Source organism: Bombyx mori, chromosome 8, assembly GCF_030269925.1.
Source record: "Bombyx mori chromosome 8, ASM3026992v2".
Lineage (NCBI taxonomy): Eukaryota > Metazoa > Arthropoda > Insecta > Lepidoptera > Bombycidae > Bombyx > Bombyx mori.
Window position 1 is genome coordinate 1,025,055 of NC_085114.1, and position 26,552 is coordinate 1,051,606.

General features: G+C 42.8%; 2 protein-coding genes across 5 annotated transcripts in view; one reads left to right on the plus strand and one right to left on the minus strand.

Annotated features, from left to right (window-relative positions):
• The window catches only part of LOC101747029 (transforming growth factor beta-1-induced transcript 1 protein), a 33,731-nt gene extending 25,674 nt beyond the window's left edge, over window positions 1-8,057 (minus strand). For all 3 annotated transcript variants that reach the window (XM_038012466.2, XM_021347456.3, XM_062669600.1), the window contains exon 1: window positions 7,197-8,057. In XM_038012466.2, coding sequence (XP_037868394.1) covers window positions 7,197-7,199 — 3 coding nt within the window. In that variant the 5' untranslated portion in view covers window positions 7,200-8,057. The remainder of the gene's footprint in view (window positions 1-7,196) is intronic.
• The window catches only part of LOC101735373 (uncharacterized), a 72,595-nt gene that overhangs the window by 42,241 nt on the left and 3,802 nt on the right, over window positions 1-26,552 (plus strand). For both annotated transcript variants that reach the window (XM_038012464.2, XM_038012463.2), the window contains one exon: window positions 9,416-9,489. In XM_038012464.2, the coding sequence (XP_037868392.1) occupies window positions 9,416-9,489 (74 nt within the window). The remainder of the gene's footprint in view (window positions 1-9,415; window positions 9,490-26,552) is intronic.

Sequence of the window (26,552 nt, forward strand, 5' to 3'; positions counted from 1 at the left end):
GAAAAAGTGTTATATACCTCTTATAGGCGAATTCCTCTCTCTATATAGATATATTTTTGGAACGAAGTTCCTTATCGCGCGTTGTGAAAGGGGGCTAGACGGAAAAAATTCTTACGAAAAGTTGTCACGACACTTTTTAGATCCGTCATTCTGACCAATCAACGTGTAGGCACTTATCGCATGACATTGCTCGTATCTGATTGGTCCGCGTAATGAGTACAGTTTTCAACAATAGTAATTTAGTTCATAATATTGTTTTTTTCTTCTTCATAATGCCGTAATTTATTATTATAACTTAAAAAAAAATTACAATTCCTTCACTAATTAATCGAAAGGAACTTCGTTCCATCCGGGTGTCCCTTGACACCTCTGAAGTTTTTTCTATTCTCTATGTATGTAGATGTTTTTGCGTGAGATGAAATTCGAGCAAACGATTATTGTGCTCTTACTTCGGTTACATAGTCAATATTTTATTTATAGCTTATTTTTTTATTAGTTACAATGCGATATATTTTAATAAATTAATATTTCTCCTAAGTAATAAAAACAACTTCTTTTTTCTTCTTTTCTATCTCTCTTCTATCTTTTCGTTAATACACAAAAGGCTTTTCCATAATGGATGATCGACTGCACGTTTATTTTGGATTATACGATTTAGGAAATTTCAACCCTAAGAATCGAATAAATATAATCGAAAGTGGAACGATACTAACAAGTGGGTGCACGTGAGAGACGATGAAAATTTTGTAATTCTGCGTAAATACTCGTACTAGGCGGAGTGAGTAACGCGAATTGAGTCATATACATGGACGATATACTTATATATGAATTACTATCATTATTTTTAGATTATCTCGAGACAAAAGATACTGTTACGTGCTGGGGGGTTCGGGATAAATAAAGGCTCCACCAAAGTACAACTAAAAACTGTATTCAATACTTCGAACAATTAAAACACTTCACAAACACTTTAAAACTCTCAATTCGCATCTTCCGCTTCGCTTCAGGTGATCAGTTCCCTGTTTCGCTTCGTCGGAACTCGAAGTTACTAACCAACTGCGTGCCATCTCTGCAACGCTTTTATAGTCGATACCACATCCCTAGAATTAACGAGAATATTCTACACATCGCTAGTATTGTGTTTCCGCTATCTGGCAATAGATGGCGTTGTACTTCTCGAGCATTCTAAGTGCTACTAGATCCTTCGATATTCGTTCGACTATTCGGCGATAGATGGCGTTACTCTTACCGACGTAACTATACTTTGTGGGAGAATGTAAAGTTTTACTTTTCCGTAAACAAGTTAAAACTATTACACCTTTAATAAATACTAGTGGTGACGCAGTAGTCGAAATTCGACTATAATTAATTGAAATTATAAGTTTAAACATTATTATGGTTCTATTGTTGAAAACTATTATACTTCTATAATATAATCAAGATTTCGCCTTCGAATTAATACAATATTAAATCTATTCTCAGTTTGACCGCAGACTTTAAGCAATAACAAAAGTTTGACAATAAACAAAGAGTTTATATTATGTTTGTGTGTTGTATCAAATACATGGTAGTGTGTGTAATGTTTTTTTTTTATTGATTAAATGTACGTATTTTTTATGCATAATTTAAAAATATATGGACCTCTTGTGAGTCCGCGCTTGTAGGTACCACCACTCTGCCGATTTCTGCTATGAAACAGTAATGCGTTTCGGTTTGAAGGGCGGGGCAGCCGTTGCAATTATACTGAGACCTTAGAACTGATATCTCAAGGTGGGTGGCGCATTTACGTTGTAGAGGTCTATGGGCTCCAGTAACCACTTAACACCAGGTGAACTGTGAGCTCATCCACCTATTTAACAATAAAAAAATACATATGTATGTATACATTAGGTAATTGAATTTTATTTTCCGGAAATTGCTACTATTATGAGTGAGTTAGAAACTCATTCATTCATACACGGCAACAACAAAAGTAAAATATATTTTAGTACGTGTGAATCGTCTTGCTAAGAATTGAATTTGTCTTATCTTAAGATTATTTGGAAGCGAATCGATTTATCGTTGTTGATAAGGTCTATATTACCTCATTCTGGAACGCGGTTCATCGATCAATGCCTTAGTGATCGAACAGAAGTTGAAGGTCGTCAAATAGGAGGTCACCAGTTCGGAATATATGTAGTTTTTAATGATTTTAATAATTTAACTGTCTCATAGATTATCTATACTAATATTATAAAGAGGAAAGATTTGTTTGTTTGTATTGAATAGACTCCGAAACTACAGAACCGATTTTAAAAATTATTTCACTGTTTGGAAGCTACACTGTTCCCGAGTGATATAAGCTATAATCTTTTTTGAAAAAAATTAGAGATCCTTACTAAAACTCCAATAATGTAACCCAAGGTGTAAAAAAATTACCTATAATATTCTTTACATCGCGTGCCCTGCGAAAACTATTGATGATATAATAAAATAATGTACTACGACTTTGTAGGACACGTTATTATTTACAAAAAGTGTCGCGACAGCATTTGTCTAACTATTATAGCTATGCCGCAATAAGTGTTATTTTATTTAAAAAAAAAAACAACGTCAAATATCGTTGAAATTTTTGTTAAGGACCCGAGCGGAGCCGGAGCGGGCCGCTTGTTTTTAATAATTTAACTGTCTCATAGAAATAAGTTGAAAAATTTATGTTAGGTGTGCAGAGACGCTTTCTATGCGTCTCTGCACACCTTTCTATGCGTCTATGAAAAAATAAACGTATTCGTTTTTAATTTGACCGACCCTACATAAATAATGAGTTATATGATTAAACATGATTAGACATGATTATATGATTAAAATATGATGAAATTAGAAGTACTTTTAAAGTTTATCTAACACTTGGAATTCTCTTATCGTCAAGATCAAACAAGCTATCAAACTTCAAAATACAGTTAATTCTGTTTAAAAAAAATAAAACGTAAATCGCAAAAAAATATATAAAAGATTAGATATTTACTGTAGTTAGCACAATATTTAGATTTGAATAACACTTTAGTATAGATCCTCCTCCTCCTTGCGTCGTTCTCCTCATTATTGAGGGTCGTGACCCCCCACTGCATCAACCTCTCTTGTACAATTGTTCTCCATCTGCTGCGATTCTTGGCCTCGTGGAGGGCACGATAGCTTGATGTCCAAACAAGACCGAATTTGGTTCGACCATCTCGTGGGACTGCATCCTCTGGGACGTTTGCCCTCTATCTTGCCCGTCACCATCAGCTGCTCAAGATTGTGACCCTCCTTTCGAGCAATGTCTCCAAAGAGCTTCTTCTACGAATCCATATTGTGGAGAGTCTAATAGTTTTAACATTAAGCTCCTAGATAGGTAGAAGTTATATAGCTGATTTCAGTCACGTCCCCACTTCAACTCTGCTTCTAATTGTCACGGTGTGTCGTGTGTGGCTATCATCTCAGCCTGGCCACTGTCCACTGCAGAACACAGGCGTCTCCAAGTGACCTCCAGTGCGGCTGGTCCGTTGCCACTGGCATCCAACGTGATCCAGCGATTCTCACTAGGTCATCGATCCATCTGATGTTACTGCCAGTACGTGGTCTCCACTTGAGCATCTTTCTGCCCCATCGGCTGTCTGATCTTCGCGCTTTGTGGACCACCCACTTCGGGATCGGTTAACATAGCCGATCTTATTTCTAAACATTCGTGCACATTGCCAACAAGTGAGCACACTCGTTGTTACTCGTACAGTAATTGTAAGAGATATCCACAGACACAGCCCACTGAGTTTCTCGCCGAATCTTCTCAGTGGGTCGCGTTTCCGATCCGGTGGTAGATTCTGCGAAGCACTGCTCTTGCTAGGGCCAGTGCTAGCAACACTTCGGTTTGAGCCCCGTGAGCTCACCTACACGTTAGGGTGAAGCTGAAATGGCCTCTCAAGGCTATCAGCATAGGTAGGGAAAAAAAAAGAGATAGTTTTTTTTATTTTTTTTTTTATTTCTTAGATGGGTGGACGATCTCACCACCTGGTGTTAAGTGGTTACTGGAGCCCATAGACATCCACAACGTAAATGCGCCACCCATCCTGAGATATAAGTTCTAAGGTCTCAAGTATAGTAAAGTCATGATTAAACCGTAAAAGTATTATAGTTAAAATTAATGTTACGTGCCGATTTGAGAAAAACATTGCTATCGTCGCACTCATAATGGAAAAAAACATTACATTTTTTCGAAGTACCTATATCTGTTGAACAAGGTTTCCGTGATGTTTGTTTGTATATTTGCAGCGGCGAACAGAAATCTCGAACCCTGACTCAATTGACTAGGGTCTGAGAATTTCAAGTAGCAAGTCACTATTGACACTGCCTTTTTCTAATTCAGCATACAACGCATCGACACTATTACGTATTTAAATATAACCGCATGCAATCTATTTTTGTTTTGTTTTATTGTTTTCCTCTTTATTAATTTGCTATAAACTAAAGCGATGTTTTTTCGTGTGCGTGTGTGTGTGTGTGTGTGTTTGTAATTTCATACGAAATTGAAGATGTTTGTTGTTTTTGTTTTATTAAAACTTTGTCGTTTCGTCGTGAGTTTTGTGATTAATTATTTCATTTTTATAATTAAAATGTTGATGTCGAATTGTAAAATGTTAATTTTTGAGAGCGTTGAAGAGTGTTCTAGAACTTATTCGAAGTACGTGGCAAACTCAAAATATGGTAGGTATATGTTATTGAAAAATTTCTGTTCAATTTTATAATGACGTTTTTGCCTATTTGACATAATTTTTTTTGTGTGTAGACAAATACACGAAACCCACAATACCCTTAGATGTCAACGTGAATGCCAACTTAATCGCAGAATTGAAGTGCGCGTCTCTCGTATTGTTGGGGCCATGGACTACCCTACAAACGAGATACGCTTCATGTGCAGACATACAGTTAATACACTGGATGGCGAGATAAAATCCTACCTAACCTGGTAGCCTTGAGAGGCTATGCCAGCGTCGTCTAGCGAGTAGGTTGGCTTTCGGGGCTCAAACCTGGGGACGTTGCTAACACTAGCCCTAGCAAGAGCAGCGTTTCGCTGAATCTACCACCGGATCGGAAACGCGACCCACTGAGAAGACTCGGCGAGAAACTCAGTGAGCTGTATCTATGGGTTAGTTTACTCGCCGAACCCTTCATCGCAAGCGACGGATTCGACGAGAACGGTGACCGGTGCTTGATGTGCCTAAAAGCACCGTTAATGGATCGGGAGGATTCGAAATGACGAGTTGTGTGGTGCCATCAGGACATAGCACCGTAGAGACATGAAAGTATTTTAATATAGTCAAATTAAATCTCGGTATTAGTAAAGATTGTATGAAATATTTTACTAATGAAAAGATAAATTGTCTTTTAAAGAGTGACATCATCTTTTGTGCCTTCCCTAAGGTTTAACTATGAGCCCTATCATCATTACCTATTTATTCACAGCAAACTTCGTCACAGCAATTTTAGATAACGGGTGTTAATAATGTTAATAACAACGCCCGATAATATCATAATGGACTAATCGTGGTGATTTCTAAGTGGTGTTGATAAAACTTTGTCGTTGCCAAAACAATTGAGACTTCGAACCTGCCCTAGTACCGGCTGATGGACGACGTGGACCATTAAGTGTAACCGCTAATCTTGAACAGTAACAAAATGCTGCCGAGATGACGGCGGCAGTTCTGACCACCGATAGTCGTCGTGGCCTAAAGGATAAGACGTCCGGTGCATTCGTGTTGAGCGATGCACCGGTGTTCGAATCCCGCTGGCGGGTACCAATTTTTCTAATGAAATACGTACTCAATAAATGTTCACGATTGGCTTCCACGGTGAAGGAATAACATCGTGTAATAAAAATCAAACCGGAAAAATTATAATTTGCGTAATTACTGGTGGTAGGACCTCTTGTGAGTCCGCGCGGGTAGGTACTACCACCCCGCCTATTTCTGCCGTGAAGCAGTAATGCGTTTCGGTTTGAAGGGCAGGGCAGCCGTTGTAACTATACTTGAGACCTTAGAACTTATATCTCAAGGTGGGTGGTGCATTTACTTTGTAGATGTCTATGAGCTCCGGTAACCACTTAACACCTGGTGGGCTGTGAGCTCGTCCACGCAACTAAACAATAAAAAAAAAAGAAAAAGAATTGGTAACAGAAATCAATATAATTACTTCAGTGCGCCACATAGGCTACCAGTGACCTACACGGCAGTCAAAGGGTTAAAGAGGCATATTTAAAAACATCCTATACATAATAAATAAACACGTCTAGTTTCTGATATTCTATTCTTCTTCTAGTTCTCAGTGCAGCTGATCTCATGCTCCAAAGTGGAGTTCGGCCTTGACTAGGCTGTACCGTGAACTTCGTCAATCAGAATCTACATAGACGGGTGCAACCGCATACCCGCCACACATCATTACGGATCCTCCCGATCCATTAGCGGTGCTTTTAGGTACCACAAGCACCGGTCACCGTCCTCGTCGAACCCGTCGCTTACGACGAAGGGCTCGACGAGCGAATTAACCCACAGACACAGCCCACTGAGTTTCTCGCCGGATCTTCTCAGTGGGTCGCGTTTCCGATCCAGTGGTATATTCTGTGAAGCACTGCTCTTGCTAGGGTCAGTGTTAGCATCACTCCAGTTTGAGCCCCGTGAGCTCACCTACTAGTTAAGGTTACGCTGAAATAGCCTCTCAAGGCTATCTGCTTAGATAGGAAAAAAAACACCCGCTATTTTATGTTCCCAAATCGCGTTTGACTCCTGTGTCCCGCGTGCTACCGATGACCGCTTTTAAAAATAAAACGAAAAAGAATGCAGTTATGTACTGCCCACAACATTGACGAATCTATTTCTTTTTTTTGTGTATTACGTTAAATTTATTGAGCGTGAGAATTTCTTCTTCGTTTAAGAATTAAACAAAAAACGCGCTTTAATTATTGCGAAACTAAAATAATCTCTAAAAGTAACGCATACCTACTAAATTTAAAGACTCCTCGAGAAAAATATAAGCGAAAAAACTGCATGAAATCTCGAATTTCTAAACAATCTAAACATAGAACATTCGTTATAATTTTTTTGTTTTTTTTTAAAACAATTTATAAATTTTCGTGAGTTTTGTGAGGATTAAAAATAACGAATTTGAAAATTAGAAGTATAAAAACTCACCATGATTGTGCCGGTGATTGTTTTTATATTTTTTTACTTTCGTGTTGTGTTGTGTTATTTTGAAATCCGCGTACGTTTTGTCCGATGGCGCGTCGCGTACTGAAGGATCGCGCCGCGCCAGTAGCCGAGCTCCATATACGTGGTCGTCGCTCTGTTATCGAGGGGTGACGTAACCCTGCCCTCGTCACGTACGGTTGTTTTGGTCGTAACCGTCTCTGATCCTTTGGCAGGCTAATTATTATCGCGATCTCATGTGTAATGGGTGTTCTAAGCAAGCGAATGTCATCCATTTTTAATTGTATCATCTGAATTGTGTGTCGTTTAGAGAATACCTATATTTGTTTGGTATTATTGAGCTTCATATATCGGATGATACGACGGATCTGCAACGAGTCCTATACAATTAGTAGTTTGGTATTTTTTATGCTTGAGGGATTACTGGTGGTCCGGAGGCCTCTCCAATTTCACCAGGACAGGTTGGCGAGCAAAGGCTCAGCCAGGAGGGGTGAAATTTGCTAACAGCTACCCGAGCGCCTCCAAAGGAGACCTAACAACTCAAGGGCAGCTGCTTCGCGAATGAATCTACTACCGGATAGAAATCGCCAACCGCTGAGATGATCCGGCGAGAAACTCAGAGGGCAGATGGTTAAGTTAGGTTGCACGTCGAGACCGACGTCGTTGGTCGTCGACTATCGCCTCGACGACCCGTCGGTCGGGCGTCCTCGGGGTGGCGCCGCGTGTCTGGTTGTAGTGTTGACCGCGGGAACCCCCCTACTCTGAACGGGTTCTGACCCCGGACGGAGATCGGACGTCGGGTGTAAGAGTGCAGGGGAGTCGTTTAGTGGGTGGGCCCTAAAATCCTTGGGCCTGCGATCTGCTCTCAACACCTGCAGATCGTTGAGTCTCACATACCCCGTGCGCCCCCTAGGCGCGGGGAACTCGTAGGAGGTTCGGCCCCCGGCCCGAAAAAAAAAAAAAAAAAAAGGTTGCACGTCGAACTCTTTGCCGAGTTCGACGAGTACGGTTACTGGGGTCCCTTAGTCTGCTTCTAGTGTTAGAGCTGAAGACGTCAGTTTGGTCTTTGGAGACGCGAGGAATGTTATTATACTTTACACTTAAATTATGATTTGAGTGATCCTAGCAATACGTTTTGCTTGTGTGTGTGTTTTTTTTCGTAGATGGATGGACGAGCTCACGGACCACCTGGTATTACGTGGTTATCGGAGCCCATTGACATCTACAACGTAAATTCCGCCCACCCACCTTGAGATACGAGTTCTCAGGTCTCACTTTTAACAGTACAATTGCTTTTTGTTATTTTTTGTTTTGTTTATCTATATTGTATTGTAAGCCTGTAAAAATGTATATTATTTTTATTTTAAACTGACTTCCTAATAAGAGAGGAATCATATGCAGTGTCAATTAATCATATACAGTGTGCTAGTATCCGATACCATGCGACTGTCCCCGCATGCGATTACTATATTTTCTCAGTAAATACCTTTAAAGCAACTTACGAGCAACTACCACGATGAATGAATAACATCATCACGTGATGAGCCCGCTGGGGTATGTACAACCATCCCGAATATTTCTGCCACGAAGCAAACATGCAGCGTTAAATGATAGGATCCATCATGCCATTGCGACTTTGGTTCCTCTCACATATGGTCTAAGGACTGGAGTAGCCTCATCGTAAGGTGGGCTGTGGGATCATAAACAATAATAACAGCTTCACGATTCAATAGTCCATGTGTTTTTTTCTTTTAATCTTTGTAAAACGCTTCCGCCAATTCTGAACCGTTTTCTGCTGGTGGTTTTGGTTCGGTAAGGCTGTTCTGCGAAGTACGAATTTTAATTTAGTCATGATCGGATCATTGATCCTAGTGACCTAAGAATCTGTATTACGTTCCAAATTATCGGCAGCATTGTGGCCGGCTCAGAATCCAATATAATGTTATTATATTAATGATATTGTAGTCCATTCTTCAAGGGCACATGACCACGCAACCCACCCTGTAACAAGTCAATGTCAGGGACACAGCCGACGCGGCGACGCTGCCTATCTTCGCTTAGCTCCCCTTAATGTATTATTTCTATAACTCTATTGGCTGTACACAAAGATACATATATAGATAAGTCTCCATAATAAGACTAGTAGCATCGAACAAAATATTAACTTGGTATGATATAATTTTTAATATATCACTTCGTTCCAGGTACCAAACTCGATACCCACAGGTTGTGAAGTAACACGTCTCTTAAAGCAGCTGTGCAGTGGAGACAAGGCTGGGTTCGTATTGAGATTTATTAGCTAATGCGGGTAGATATCAGGGCCAGTCTAGTATTCAACGGCTACCATTGCTGAGAGACAATACGGAATGACGTCACAACACGAGGCCAGGCTCTTCATTTTATTGTGTAACCCCTGTCCTAACCTTCAATCGGGATGACTTCTTCCAGGCAGAAAAGCTGGGTTCGTATTTAGATTTATTAGCTAATGCGGGTAGATATCAGGGCCCGTCTGGTATTCTGCGGCTACCATTGCCGAGAGACAATACGGAATGACGTCACAACACGAGTCTGAGCTCTCCATTTTATTGTGTAACCGCTGTCCTAACCACCAAGCTGGATGACTGCTTCCCACCAGAAGTACGAGTATGGTAGACAGGATAGTGGTACCTATCGGGCAGTTAATTTAATTTCCGGACTTAATTTCTCAAGATGTAGTTATTGCTTTGCGTTTGGTGTCCTTCATGAACACTTAGAGATCTCTTAGTTTCTAGAATCTACTTAGTATTTTATATTAAGTTAAAATTTCGAAGTCGTCGGGGCCTAAAAGATAAGACGTCTGGTGCATTCGTGTTGAGTGATGCACCGGTGCTCGAATTCCAGGCGGGTACCAATTTTTCTAATGAAATACGTAATCAACAAATGTTCACTATTGCCTTCCACGGTGAAGCAATAACATCGCGTAATAAAAATCAAACCCGCAAAATTATAATTGGCGTAATTACTGGTGGTAGGACCTCTTGTGAGTCCGCGCGGGTAGGTACCACCACCCTGCCTATTTCTGCCGTGAAGCAGTAATGCGTTTCGGTTTGAAGGGTGGGGCAGCCGTTGTCACTATACTTGAGACCTTAGAACTTATATCTCAAGGTGGGTGGCGCATTTACGTCGTTAATGTCTATGGGCTCCAGTACCCACTTAACACCAGGTGGGCTGTGAGCTCGTCCAACCATCTCAGTAATAAATTTATATAAAAGCCCGCCGAGTTCATCAAAGCTAGGGGCATATTCTGGCATAAGAGGAAACGTTTGAATTGAGTTGTTTAGTCGAAGTGTGGCCGATACCTTAGCGAATAGACCATGCGCACAACACTGCTACTAGATACCATTTTCTATGTCGTTTGTTTTATTTAATTTGTCCATAAAAATCTCTATTCGAACACCAAATTCGGTTCAGCATGACCGGATAATTGTAAGGTCAAAATACAAATGATCAAATAAACATTTAATAATGCAAAAGCCCTCTCTCGCATACTTGATGCGAGTGAATGTTCTGAAAGACCACCCACATGACGACCCTCTTATGGGGAACAGTGACTAATTGAACTGAGGTACTTGTCCGAACCGAACGGTAGACTAAATTTGGCAAAGCTACGGTCTTTCGTGTTGATCATGGTGCGTGGGAGTTTCTCTGAGTCATTTAAAAAAAATGACGGGTTACCATAGGTAGCATCGGCGCTAATGGCTTTATGGCTCTCGTTAATTATTCACGTCGATACGATATAGGGAGCGTTTTGATTTTGGACTTGTTTTACCCATACCTTAACTAACAAGTTCCATGAGCAAAATTAGATAACGTTGACATGTCCATATTTACGGAACAGGTGTAGCAGTCGTTCGTTCTTTTTTGAAGAATGGAACAACCATAATTTGTTACCTCTAGGACTTCTTCCTCAGATCTCCAGGTGGTATACTCGTTTTGTCTACCAATGGACTAAGTTTTTTTACCACGATAGACGACCATACGGCCCACCTAATGGTGAGTGGTTACCTTCGCCCAGGGACGTCAGCAATGCCAGGGGCAGAGCTAAGCCGCTGCCTAGAAAGTGCAATGAACCAATGAAATGAAAAGACTCATAATTTAGTAATTATATCAGTTACTGTAACTTTGTAAGAACGCCATAAGCTGTGACGTAGGAAGCTACATCTAATTTGTTGCTCTGTTAGTAACGTGCGATATTAATTTATTACAAAAATTAGATTTGACACTCATAAAATCTATGAGGCCAAAAATCTATGAAGCCAGATCTAGTATCGCTTTTCTTGCCGCAATTTGCTTACGGACCTCAACAAATGTTCGCATGCATGGGGCTTAGCAACCTTGTTCTAGTGCCAACATCTAAGGAAGAAACGGGACGGTTATTAATATTTAAACTTCAAATTTGTGTCTCATTGTAAGAGAGGCGGCAGTATTCAAAATTTGTTGCCCTCGAATACCTCTAAAGCCTCTTAACACTGAGTGAGCTGATAAAATCATCAATGATTCTATCATTTCCTGATATGTCACGACTCCGAACAACATCCACATCCTAACAACCTCCCTAATATAATAGAAATATTAAGTTAATATCATTACGAAAACCCAGCATGTACCAAAAAAAAACCAAAGCCCAATTATCCCAAAATTAAAACTCGCAAACCTTCCAAGCTAAGTGAAACGGTTAGGTAGATCTTTGTGTTATGGGTAGTCAGCTCTTTTAGTTTTGGGACAATCCTGTATTATTCTAGTTTAAATAATAGCCATTTCTTTATATGAAAATATAGACCTCACGCCCAAGATTGACGATGTAATGCAGGTCGGTAGTATTTAGTATCCTCTCTGGTTCTAGGCAGGCTTCATTCGTGTGTGTGCACTGTTATGAACCTTAAAACAAAAACAAAAAACAAAAGCCATGACTATAGTTCAGCGTTGCAGTACCAGCCCGTGTCGGTCCCGCTATCCCCTATCGACTCGGAATCTCTACTTTCCGCGTGCGTCCTTGACCAGGTCGACGGTAATGGAACAAATGATGTCACGTTTATTCCAGTGGTTTCCGTGACCGCATGCAGTTTGTGGAATATCTTTTAAAATAGATTGAACGATGACTCCGTAATTGATATGGTTGTGTAAGGACTTGTGAAATTGATACGAGTGGATTAAGTTGTTGTTGTTGTGATGGTTGGACGAATTTTGAACCTTATTGGAGAGATACATTAGCCTACATTTTTCTACCAAGAGACAATGATACATACCTGTTCTAAGGGTGGCCAGTTTATTAAGTAAATTTGTAGTTTGTTGCTAGTTTTAAACATTTTTATGTTGTTACTTTTGTTGGAAATAATTTGCTAGCAAATACTATAATGGGAACGTATTTGCTTTAAAAAATGTATGGTTTTTTTTGCTTAGATGGGTGGACGATCTTACAGCTCACCTGGTGTTAAGTGGTTGGTACCCGCCTGGGATTCAAATACCGGTGCATCGCTTAGCACCAATGCAACGGGCGTGTTATCCTTTCATATTTCATTCTTTTTGTTTGATAATTGCTATTTGTGTATTTTGTAAAAGTTTATTTTGTTCCTGATATTCGCTAGATCCCACCCGTAGTTGACATATGAGTCGACTATTATCAAAGCCGACAATGTGACTTTTGGAGAATTATTGGTAAATCAGAAAAACGAATTATTGACTTTGTATTCTATTGGCAGTCACAAAACTCTTCTGAACGACATTTTAGATAAATAACAGGTTAAGTTAATACTTTATTTAATGCAGGTTTTGAACCGTATTCTTTGAAGGAGACGATTATATTCAAATCAATCTGTATTGACATATCATTAACATTTTTTTGTCCAAATGCACAGATTGCCACCTTTGATAATAGACGACTCATATACTCGTAATAGGTAGATTAACATCGTTAGCAAAATTAACATCGTTGTCACACCAAAATCTGCCGTATAAATTTTTAAATGAAATAATTTTTAATAATGCTTGCAGTCACATTGCAGTCTCTTTATACGAAAGTTTAGTTAAAAGACTATTCGTTATAATCAAAATGAAGATTATTGGTTTGACACTTGCCATCCGGCTCTGGAATGAATTCCGGCTCTGGAATGGAGATGAGTGGACGAGCTCACAGCCCACTGATGTTAAGTGGTTACTGGAGCCCATAGACATCTACAACGTAAATGCGCCACCCATCTTGAGATAATAATATGAGTTCTAAGGTTTCAGTATGGTTACAACGGCTGCCCCACCTTTCAAACCGAAACGCATTACTGCTTCACGGCAGAAATAGGCGGGGTGGTGGTACCTACCCGTGCGGACTCACAAGAGATCCTACCACCAGTAATTATAAATCAAAGAATTATAGCTCAGAGCGCTATAATTATTTTTATCTAATGACAATCATAAATAATAATTATCGATCGGCCGCATCTTTGGTTACGCCACAGAGCTTACTGTGAGGTCTAGCCTCACATAAATAAAAAACAACACCAGCCTTTACGTGTCTTCGCTTTTGGAGATAGCCCGTTCACAGTGTATGTAAGTGGGTGTTGTGCATGACAGAACACAACGTACATCCATCCCGTATAATATTACACGTCATATTATGATCTGAAATATCCTCGTAAAGATGATTGAAGTTAAACTTTTGATGCCCCGGTGACATCAGCTGAGACGAGGCCGACTTAATGTAAGATGCATTTAGAGAATCACATGCCTTGATTATCTTTTGTGATAAACGCTATTATTAAATCTGTGATGAACTGATGTACCAAGTTCTGAGGAAAATTATATTTCAGTGGCTGGTAGCGGACGGCACAGAAGGTAAATAGATAGTCAATAAACAAACCTGCCTATTTCTACCGTGAAGCAGTAATGCGTTTCGGTTTGAAGGGTGGGGCAGCCGTTGTCACTATACTGAGACCTTAGAACTTATATCTCAAGGTGGGTGGCGCATTTACGTTGTAGATGCCTATGGGCTCCAGTAACCACTTAACACCAGGTGGGCTGTGAGCTCGTCCATCCATCTAAGCAATAAAAAAAAAGTAAAACCTATTGTGTAGTATAAGTGGGCCGCTAATTTCGACTGTTATATTCATACTATCATCGTGTCACTCATATCGTAACGCTCTATATATTTCGTGCTAACGTATCAAATGCGATTGGATTACAGACTTAATGTAAGGAATGCCAGGAAAGACCTTCCCATAGGTCAAAGTATCGGCTACTTGTATGAACAGATCCGAATCTCAAGATCCCTCGAATAACCACGCGTCCATTGAATGATTGTTATAAAACTCATTGTGCTATAAGCGCATACAATACGTATGTAGTAGTTATACGAACACAGCAATAACTATTAGTATTCGACAAGATCGTCTTTATATTATTTATTACGCTTCATGTAAAATTTACATTGGCGGACTTAATGCCTAAGGCATTCTCTACCAGTCAACTAAAGGTAGTGCAGAGTAAATAGTGGTAGGTGCAATAAAATTTATATTAACTTACAAATACATACACTAAAAAGTATATAAATAGATATATACACAATCATATATACATACATACATACATAGTTACATATATACATACATACGTACATACATACATGTATACATGTAATAGTTTATACAGTATTAAAAGGAATATATTAATAAATTCCCTTGACAAATAACTTCATATTATTTTATATTATTTACTATTATTTTATTTTATACTTTATACTTTTAACATATTATTTTATACTTTATATTATTTTCCAATTTTTTTTCCACCGAGCACCGTCCTGTTGTGATATTTCCAAGCAACGAATTTCTAAAATGCAACCAAAGTCGAAAACTTAATTGCGGAAAAGAGTAAATAAAATCTTTTTTTTTTTTTAGTAATATGTAGATCTTTGATTTCAATAATACCTCTAAATAGAAACTAGTTGGTTAGTAAAAGTTAGTCGATTAAAATTTTTATTGTGCGACTTTAAAACACTTAGTAGATCACACACGTACGACATTATCACTTCAAATGGTATATGTTCTCCACCCTGTTTCTAAACTTATATAAAACAATAATATTTAATATATTTTTTCGTAACATTATAAGCTTTTCACATGACACGTCTAGACGACGCGCCCCCGCGGTGCCACCCCTACGCGTCTGTGTTAGGGCTGCTTACATACATAGAAATGTACTGAAATTTGGAGTTAGTATTCGGTCAATATCACTTCACAGAATCATTTGGAATTCTGGAATACTTTTCTATTGCATTTGCTTTGACAGAACAATTATGGAATTCGATTGGTTAGCTCGTATGGTTGTTTGTTGTCTTGTTTAAATTAGGAATGATATTATCAACATCGTACTTGGTATAGTCAGTACTGGGTATAGTAACTGGTACCGGGTATAGTAACTATTCATCATCATCATCATTCTTTCCTATTACCCTCTGCTGGGGTGTAGGGCTCGCGCGTTTTTTTTTTTTTTTTTTTTTTTTCCTACCTATGCTGATAGCCTTGAGAGGCTATTTCAGCTTCACCCTAACGTTAGTAGGTGAGCTCGCGGGGCTCAACCGGAGAGTTGCTAACACTGACCCTAGCAAGAGCAGTGCTTCGCAGAATCTACCACCGGATCGGAAACGCGACCCACTGAGAAGATCCGGCGAGAAACTCAGTGGGCTGTGTCTATGGGTTAGTTCGCTCGTCGAGCCCTTCGTCGCAAGCGACGGGTTCGACGAGGACGGTGACCGGTGCTTGTGGTGCCTAAAAGCACCGTTAATGGATCAGGAGGATCCGTAATGACGTGCTTTGGGCGACGTCGACGGTTTACCATTCGGTCTACTGGGTCGGGTATGTAATTTCCAGCGGCTACGATGAGAGGGTTCTCATGTCGTGCCGCCTTCTCGAAATTGCGCAGCGATGCCGACTGTAGATACTTACTAAAAGAGTCGAGCTCCAGGTCGTCGTGGAGATCCACATTCCTAAGGAACCAAGGCGCTCCGACGGCTATCCTGCAGAATCGTGATTGAATAACCTGAAGGGATTTCAAGTGGGTGCGGGCTGAGTGAGCGAACACTACGCTTGCATACGTCATGACGGGGCGTATACAAGTTTTGTAGAGAGTTACCTTATTGCGGAGGGACAGTTTGCTTCGACTACAAAGCATTGGATAGAGTCGTCCTAGAATAAACGCGGCGCGGTCGCGTACCGTTTTTATATGGGGACGGAATGTCATCCCTCTGTCGAGGGTGACGCCTAGATATTTGACCTTCGAGACCCACGGAATGGGCTGGCCAAAGAGAGTGATGGGACTAACGGCGGAGGTGTTTGCGCGCCTACTACGGAGTGGGATGCTCGAAGTGATGTTCGGAGGGCGACCCCTTTTGAAGAGCACCGCTGCGCTTTTCGTGGGGTTGATGTCTATTCGCCACTTCCGGAACCACTGTCCCAGGGTGGCTACTGCGATCTGGAGTCGCCGATGAAGCAGCGACATCTTCCTACACGAGTAGTAGATAGCCGTGTCATCGGCGAAGAGCGCTAGATGGGTCTCCGGAGACCGGGGTATATCATTGATATACAAACTAAATAATAACGGGGAGAGCGCGGAGCCTTGCGGGACTCCGGCGGTCAGTTGACGGGGACGAGAACGAGTTCCCTCTACTCGATATCGAAACGAACGGTTCGACAAGAAGTCTCGTATGATGAGCACGAGTCTGTCTGGCACTCCCATGTTGTATAGTTTATAAATTAAACCGTTGTGCCAGACTTTGTCGAACGCCTTCGCGATGTCGAAGAAGAGGGCGCCGGTCGGGATTTGTTTACGCCTATTTAGTCCTATCAGAATGTGCTCCGTGAGGCGGTGCACTTGTTGTACGCACGAGTGTTTTGAGCGGAATCCGAACTGTTCGTCTATGAGAATTTTGTTCGCGGTAACAAAATCCCAGAGGCGTTTCCTAAGGAGCCGTTCGTAAATTTTTCCTATCGTCGAGAGGAGACTAATCGGACGGTAACTAGAAGTTTCGTTTGTCGGTTTGCCCGGCTTATGTATACCGATAACGTCCGCTTCTTTCCACACCGCGGGAAAGATGCAGTGCGTCATAGCGGCATTTAAAATTGTAGCCAACATTGCTATCAGTTGGACTGGCAAGAGTTTAAGCGCGCGGTTGTGGATGCCGTCGGAGCCGGGTGCCTTCCTAGGTTGTAGGTTGTGGATCGCGTCTCTAACTTCGTCAGTGGTAATGGGGGGTAACGCGTCCGAGGGCGGCAGGGAAGCTCTGCGCTCGACCTCCCTGTCGACTAACTCGGTGTGTTCGGGGTCCGCGTGTTGAGTGCTGGTGGTGCACTGCTCTTGCAGTGCATCGGCCAGCAGCTCAGCCTTGTCATCGTCATCGAATGCCGGTGGTTGGCCTAAAGGGCGTACGAGGGGAGGCATAGTAGCGGTAGTTTCGGATTTGAGAGTCCTAGCTAGTCGCCAGTATGCTTGGTGGGAGGGCGCGAGTTGTTCTAAATAACTATGCCAATTATCGTTACGCGCGTCGCTTAAGCGGGAGTGGACTTCGCGTTGTAGACGACGCATCCGAATCCGGTTTGAATGCGTGGGAAGACGATCGTAGGCCCGGATTGCCGCGTTCCTAACTCTTAAGAGATTCCTAAGATCGGGGGACAGTCTGATGCGGTGGAAGCTGTCCTCCACATCGACTTCTTTAGAAGATCTAATGATCGCGGAAGATATGTGATCGGTAATGATGTTTATGGATTCGACGGTGTCCTCGGGGGATAGATTCGAATCCGGGCCGTAAGGGAGGATTGGCGGAGCGGTGTCGGCTAGGCACGTGCCCAGCTTATTCCAATCCACCATGGTCCTCGTAACAGTGACTGGGTTGTGGGGGCGACCGAGCTGCATAACGACAGGTCGGTGGTCTGAGTCGAGCTCTGACATTGCTTCGATGGAACGCAAGCGCAGAGTTACGTTCCTAAGCAATGCCAGGTCTATAGTGCTCGGACGGAGCGCGATGTTATACGGATAACATGTTGGAGTTGGGGGACCGACTATTTCAAAGGTGAGGTCGTCTATAAACGCGTCGAGACGCCTACCGTTAACGTTAGTACGATGGCAGTTCCACCTAGTGTGGTGGCAATTTAAATCGCCTGCCAGGATGACGGAGTCTCCCATGCCGAACAGTGACTCGATGTCACTGCTCAGAAGGGGCTTGTCCGGGGGGAGATAAACGGATGCGATGACGATCGGCTGGTGTCCCGTCAGCGAGATACGGCACACTGACGCCTCGATATGTGAGAGCGAGGGAGTATCGAGAGGGACAACGTGCAGGGCCCGCCTATAGTAAATGGCAGTCCCGCCTTTGGAGGCGGTGAGTCTGTCATTCCTAACCATGACGTAATTCGCGACTTTCGGGTCGCGACGCGAGGGCTTCAGACAGGTTTCCTGCACTAATAGAATATCTACAAGATTATCGCGGAGGAATTCGAAAATTTGATCGCGTTGCCGCGCGAGTCCGTTAGCATTGTAGAATGCTAACGTAAGGGAATACGGTTTTTCTCTACCTTTTTGCGCCATTGATTACCGGTAAAGATTTTATAACGTACGCGACACGGACTCATAAACGTCCATGTGATCGAACGCGGCCGCGAGCCGCTGTTCGGGGGTTGTCGACCTACGGATAGCGTCAGCGAACGATCGCAGACGGTCGAAGTTCACCGCGGTGACGAAGTCGCGCACGAGCGCGAAGTCGTTGGCGGCAGAGGGTTGCGGGGGACGGAACGCGGGCGCGGGGCGAGGTGCGAGCAGGGGCTGAGGCGCGGGGCGTGTCGCGAGCGGGGGCGGGGGTGCGGTTTGCGTTCCCGCCTTCGTATACGGCAGCGGCTTTTTCCACGCTGAAACCGTGGGAACTGCAGCCGGCACGAAGGCAGGTTTCGGCACTGAGGGTGCCGAAGTCTTTGGGCCGACGGTTCGCGGAGCTGGGTGGGTTGGGCGTTTTCGCGGAGCCCTGGGACATCCACGGTAGTTCGCGGGGTGCCCTTGCTTAAGGCATAGGACACAGCTGGGAGGTTCGGTCGCGGTTTCCCTATCTCTAACGCAATCTAACGTAGCGTGATCGCCGAGGCATTTCACGCAGCGGGGGCGCGCGTGGCAATTACGCGCCGAGTGGCCATAGAGTTGGCACCTGTAGCACTGCCCGGGAGTGCCACGCTTATGGGGGGCTTCGATCGATATCCCGGATAGGCCGCAAATTGTCGTGAGACATGCGATCTTCTTTTTGGCCTCCGGGGTGGGTTCTAACGCCACGAGTATCATATTATAGGGCTGTTTGCCCCGCCCGCTGTGCATCCGGTGCACACTAACTATCGGGAGGGCCTGAGCGGTCAGATCCTCCTTAATGTAGTCTATTTCTAGCTCCTTAGGGACTCCGCGTATTACTACGCGGAGCTCGCGGTCCTCCTGAAGAGCATAGGTGTGGAAACCTATGTTCTCCTTTCGGAGGTATGCTGAGAGGGCCCTATGGTCGCCCGGCGTTGCGACCTTGATCTGAATCCCATGCGCGACGTTACGCGCATGGGTGTAGTTAATTTTATTTGCCTGAAGGGCCTGGGACACGCGATTCCACGCTGTCTTCTCTTGAAGTATCAGCGGGGGCGGGGCAGCTACTTTGGGAGCGGGCGCGGGCTTGGGACGCGGCGGTGGGGTTACGCGGCGCGCGGAGTCCGACTCCGGTGTTACTACTACTTTTGGTCGAGAGGCGGACGCGGATTTCGTTTGTTTTGTCGTGGAGTTCCGGGACTCCACGGCGCGAGTACGCTTTTTACCGCGCGTTACGGTTTGGAACCCATCCGAAGTTCCAGGCTGAGGGCTTGACGCGGATTCGAAATCCATCTCCGATTCGGTATCGGAGCCTGAACTTGAAATGATCGAGGTCGCGGCGGACGTAGCGCGTGATGACGTAACCGACGCGGGCGCGGGGGTGGGGGTAGCGCTAGGCGCTTCGTGAGTCGCATCGTTGGAACGTGCGCTCGAACTTAACGCGGCGGCGGGGGGCGCGCGGCGTGCCTCCGAGGCACGGTTGAAATACGCGGCGACGGACGCGGGGGGGGAGGGATTGCCACGGGAGGCCCTATACGCTAAGTACTCGGCCCTAATTGACGGGTACCTATCCCGGAGGAACCCGACAATGTCACTAGCACTTTCACTGACACAATCTTCACTCATCTTGCTGTCTTCTTGCCCGGGGGGGGCGGCCCCGGGACTTTTGTTGAACTCGCCGAAAGGCGAGGCCCCGGATAGGATTTGTAACCCCCCTGTGCTGCAGGACAGCAAGGAGCAGGGGGGGGGAATGCCTATGCCGTGAAAACGGCAATCGGCGGGGAAAAGGAAAGGAACCCGCTCGGGCTGTATAGTGCTACAGCAGGCAGAATCGCGAGCGGGGGTCTAGTCTTGAAAAAGACTGTTGTTTTTGGGAAGGGTTAGGAAATCGCTAGCCTGTGAGTGCCACAGGAAGCTGAACGTAGCGATTGGTTTTGCCTTGAAAAAGGCAGTTGGTAAGGGTGGGTTCGCGGTTACAAAACTTTAGCGCACAAAAATGGACCTCGATACGCAGATCGCAAGCGACCAACGGATCGGCACGTCCGCACTACCGAATTGTACGCACGATGTATTCACGGTCACTACACTGTCGAGCACAACTGTGAGTTCAGAGACGCAGCTCGCAAGCGGGCCACGGATCGGAAAGCACGTCCGCGCACGACCGAGTCGTGAGCGAGAATGTAGGGCTCGAATCAAATTTTTCCATTTATATCGGTTTTGGGCAGTCTGTTCTAGCTCCTCCCACGTCATGCCCAAGACCCCTAGCTCCTGCTCCACCGAGCGACGCCAAGTTGTTCTGGGGCGCCCTCTCTTCCTTTTGCCAGACACTTTCCAGGTCAGTGCTCTCTTTGATAGGTGGGTATCGAGCTTTCTCAAAGTGTGACCAATCCAATGCCACTTCCACTTCAGTAACTATTACTAGGTATAATGACTGTCGTGAGCTGTAACTAATTTTTAACAGGATTTTCTTATCTTGACTAGTGTGTTGTATGTAGCAGAACCTTTCATTGGAATTTTCCCCAACTCCAAGACGTCTGGTTAATTTGAAAATTTGCGAACGTATCAAGAAGAGATGACTAAAATAATACGTAATATATGTATTAATGGTTCGTTTGGATAGATGGACTAAACGAAACACTAAAAAAGGAAGAAAAACCCATCGCAGCCGTGTCATGGCACGTTGCAATGGATATATTATGGACACATGTGGCGGGTAGCCATCATACAACGCAAGATAATTGACAGATGCCTGAATCTCGCTTACGACATTTTCAAGATAAACTTGCATATATACAAGTTCCGAACAACAACATTCGGACCGTCGGTCTACTGAGCAAATATCACCCGCTCGGTGGAAGATCTTTCCTTTCGTCGTTAAGACTCCCAAACTGGTGACCTGCGACGTGATGTGAACACGCAACCTTCTGATTCATCATCAGCGCGTCAAAAACTTCGGCTACCACAATCCCCGCATTCTCGCAGATAAAAGCAAGTCATCGACAGTTGTCCCACAGCAAGCCAGCATCGCAGCCTCAACAGGGACCATCGCAGCCGACTCACCGCGCTTCCTGGCCCTACGGCACGCACCTACACTGCCTCATCGCGCAGCATTAAAGCTCAGTCTCGACTCACCGCAGACTTCGAGCAGCACTGGCGACATCACGCAGGATTCAAGCTCAGTTTCGACTCACCGCAAACTTCGAGCAGCCCTGGCACTTGCAAGCTAATCTCAGCACGGACAACGATAACTAAATATGACACGACCTCCAGTCTCGGAGGGGAGTGATGTGGCGGGTAGCCATCATACAACGCAAGATAATTGACAAATGCCTGAATCTCGCTTACGACATTTTCAAGATAAGCTTGCATATATACAAGTTCCGAACAACAACATTCGGACCGTCGGTCTACTGAGCAAATATCACCCGCTCGGTGGAAGATCTTTCCTTTCGTCGTTAAGACTCCCAAACACATAACCCAAGAAAGGTTCATATATGACTGGTGGTTGGTCATGAAACTCATGCCAAATTCCTATTCTTAAGAGAGCATGCTGCATCAACCCTATGTTATATAGGATAATAAGGACAAGAAGAAGAATTTTGATTTGATTTTTAAACACGGATTATTTCATTAAGAAGGCGAATAGCAAAACCTAACCGCGCGAACTCATAATACTCGTGGCCTTAAGGATAAGACGTCCGGTACATACGTGTTGAGCGATACACCGGTGTTCGAATGTCAGGCGGATACCAATTTTTCTAATGAAATACGTACTCAACAAATGTTCACGATTGACTTCCACGGTGAAGGAATAACATTATGTAATAAAAATCAAACCCGCAAAATTATAATTTGCGTAATTACTGGTGGTAGGACCTCTTGTGAGTCCACATGGGTAGGTACCACCACCCTGCCTATTTCAGCCGTGAAACAGTAATGCATTTCGGTTTGAAGGGTGGGGCATTGTAACTATACTTGAGACCTTAGAACTTATATCTCGAGGTGGATGGCGCATTTACGTTGTCTATCTATGGGCTCCAGTAACCACTTAACACCAGGTGGGCTGTGAGCTCGTCCACCCATCTAAGCAATTGCACTAGTAGCTATATTAGCTTGCTGTAAGCTCTTCATCTCAGTCTACTGGCTGAAAACTGTACGGCGGGATCTGAATTCGATTCCGGGTCGAAATGAAAAGTTTTCCTAAGGGTAATCGTGGTTCGAGAGTACTTGTGTTTAGTTTGTGTTTACGGAGCCCTAAAAGGTTCTAGAAGAAGAGAAAGTCCTAGTTTGGTGCCGGTGCGGGTGGAACGTCAATCCACGGCCTCTTAATTTCCTGTTTGTATATTCATTATCAAAATACCTAAACTTTACCCCAATATAATTAAAGTTCTTGAAGTGAATCACAATTGTTTCCGGCTATATTTCGATATTTTTTTATGCGTCAACTTAAAGTAAAAAAAAAACACTACAGCTAGTTTAATTTATCGTAAAATTAATAGATATTATCTACTCACTAAATTACTCATAATGTACCTACATGATAATAATATATCATTATAAATGTTTTGTTTGAAAGTTCGAGAATTATTTTCATTAATTTTCCTTGAACTGGGCTGCTTGGTAGTATGGATTTCTTCTCCTTGACAGAAAATATAACAAGTTTAGAGACACTTTTTTCCCCTCCTACCTATGCTGATAGGCTTGAGAGGCTATTTCAGCGTAACCTTAACTAGTAGATGAGCTCACGGGGCTCAAACCGGGAGTGTTGCTAACACGAACCCTAGCAAGAGCAGTGCTTCGCAGAATCTACCACCGGATCGGAAACGTGACCCACTAAGAAGATTCTGAGAGAAACTCTGTGGGCTGTGTCTAAGGGTTAATTTACTCGTCGAGCCTTTCGTCTCAAGCGACGGGTTCGGCGAGGACGGATTTAGTGACCCTAATATCTACTCCTCACTATGCAACTGGACGACATAAACTTTGATCGGTGTAAGCGTAGAACACTTATCTGATGAATATCTTCCCTTGATAAATTTTCCGTCGAGTTGATAGAACTGTTGACGTCCATGACCGTACGTAACTACTTCCCATTAATTAGACTGTGGGTCTATCTTCCTGCAAAGACAATTAAGTAAGCGCTTACGATTAATTAGTTTTTGACGCTACTGTTGGCAGAAATAGTTATTGATTAAATAGCTAATAGTCGTCGTGGCCTAAAGGATAAGACGTCCGGTGCATTCGTATCGAGCGATGCACCGGTGTTCGAATCCCGCTGGCGGGTACCAATTTTTCTAATGAAATACGTACTCAACAAATGTTCACGATTGACTTCCACGGTGAAGGAATAACATCGTGCAATAAAAATGAAACCCGCAAAATTATAAATTTCGTAATTACTGGTGGTAGGACCTCTTGTGAGTCCGCACGGGTAGGTACCACCTCCCTGCCTATTTCAGCCGTGAAGCAGTAATACGTTTCGGTTTGAAGGGTAAGGCAGCTGTTGTAACTATACTGAGACCTTAGAACTTATATCGCAAGGTGCGTGGCGCATTTACGTTGTAGATGTCTATGGGCTCCAGTTACCACTTAACACCAGGTGGGCTGTGAGCTCGTCCACTCATATAAGCAATAAAAAAAAAACTGAATAAATTGTCTAAATATGATTTAATAAAGCTATGCTAATTTAATGAACGGACAACCCTATCTCATGGTGACATTGTTAGTCCCCTAACGATATAATACATTTGATATATTATACTAGCAGCTATTACTTTTGTCTGTGTCAATAACTATCGGTACTGTGGCGTGAAATTACAGAATCTTGATTTGATCATCACGTTGTTAATCGAATCTACAATCTTTGGGTACTATGTGGTTCGTAGCGGTTCTGACTGAGTTCTGTACCATGATGACCGGGTTCGATCCCCACCGGATTATATTATTGTAGAAGATTTCTTCACTGCTCTAGATGGATGAATGAGTTCACGGCAAAACTGCTGCTAAATGGTTCCTATAGATTTAGGAACGGAACGGAGCGATATGGATGAATGACAGATATGGAGCATGACTGAGTGAGAGAGATAGGAGATGTCGTGTTAGGAAGTAACAAAGACGGCGAATGAATGCAGAACACCTAGTTTTATTTCATAAGCAACAGGAGAGTAGTTGCCGGACGCGTCGACGGCAGACACAGTATAACCCGGAAGGCGAAAGACGTTTATATTTGAGTTACTTATAATAAAACGAAATAAAGCATCAAATTTTTGTGAAATGATCAACGGTTTCACTTGCCCACCATAAATATAAAACCCCACGTAGAAATCACACAACATGAATGCCGACACCCACTTTGGAACTTTGATCAGATTCTCAATCTTAATGCATGAAGCAGCACAAAAACCCATCACTAAATAAAAACATATGATAAATCGGTTTTTCTCAGCTATGATGTCATCGTATTGCCAATTGTATTACAGTAATCAATGATATCAATTTAGATCTTGGTTAATAATTTATTTAAGACATAAGTACCTACTTACGTACATAGTTTCATACTAACACTATTTATAAGTATGAAACTGTTTATCTTTGACCTTCTCTCAAGTGGAAATGAAGTATCGACATAATTTTTTTAAAGTAAATAGGTCTTAAGTGAGGAAAATAGCATTGGCGTTTTTTTTTTTATTGCTTAGATGGGTGGACGAGCTCACAGCCCACCTGGTGTTAAGTGGTTACTGGAGCCCATAGACACCTACAACGTAAATGCGCCACCCCCCTTGAGATATAAGTTCTAAAGTCTCAAGTATAGTTACAACGTCTGCCCCACCCTTCAATCCGAAACGCACTACTGCTTCACGGCAGAAATAGGCAGGGCGGTGGTACCTACCCGCGCGGAATCACAAGAGGTCCTACCACCAGTAATTGAAAGTTTAAATGATTCGACTATTAATATCTCGTATTTATTATATTAAAAATACAACAGAACAAAATCAAGAGACATCCGGGACTAATAACTGTTTACGGATTCAAAAATCTAGGGTCGGCAGACTAAAGCACATAAGTCAAAATTTTCAATTTATTTTTTATTACATCATCGGTTTACATTTTGCTCAACACACAATCTGACTAAAGCACATAAATCAAACTCAAGTATTTCATGGCGTATTCAAGCGGCGTTCTGTATCAACCTTATCAAATCCTAATATAACCAAACGAACTAAAAAACATAACTGGACTTATGTTCTAAGGAACACCATAAGTACAAAGTTATTAACGTAAGAAGTCTGACTTATGTTATAAAGAACATCAAAATGTAACATTTTTTTAGAGAAAGTGGTTACTTAAAAATATTTATAACGTAAACAATACTTCGGTAAGTGGTTTTAATTTACTAATGTTGTCGATTGTGCACAGTTTGTTGGTTAGTTGTGTGTGAGTGCTTAAGTATTTTAATTATTTAAGATGAATATTCAAAGAGGCAAGAAATTAGTTGAAATGGCGTTATCCACTCATCTGGAAAGCAATGAAGGTATATTTTTACATATCTTCAAAATTATGATTTGCAAATTACGTAATTATATCAATATTATATCATTATAAATAGATAATTGTCTTGTCCTTTTTTAGAAAATGTAAATCAGCAGTCGGTTTTGAACACAGATAACCTAGTAGTAGACGATCCTATACCGTCAACATCATCAGGTCAAGTCAGTA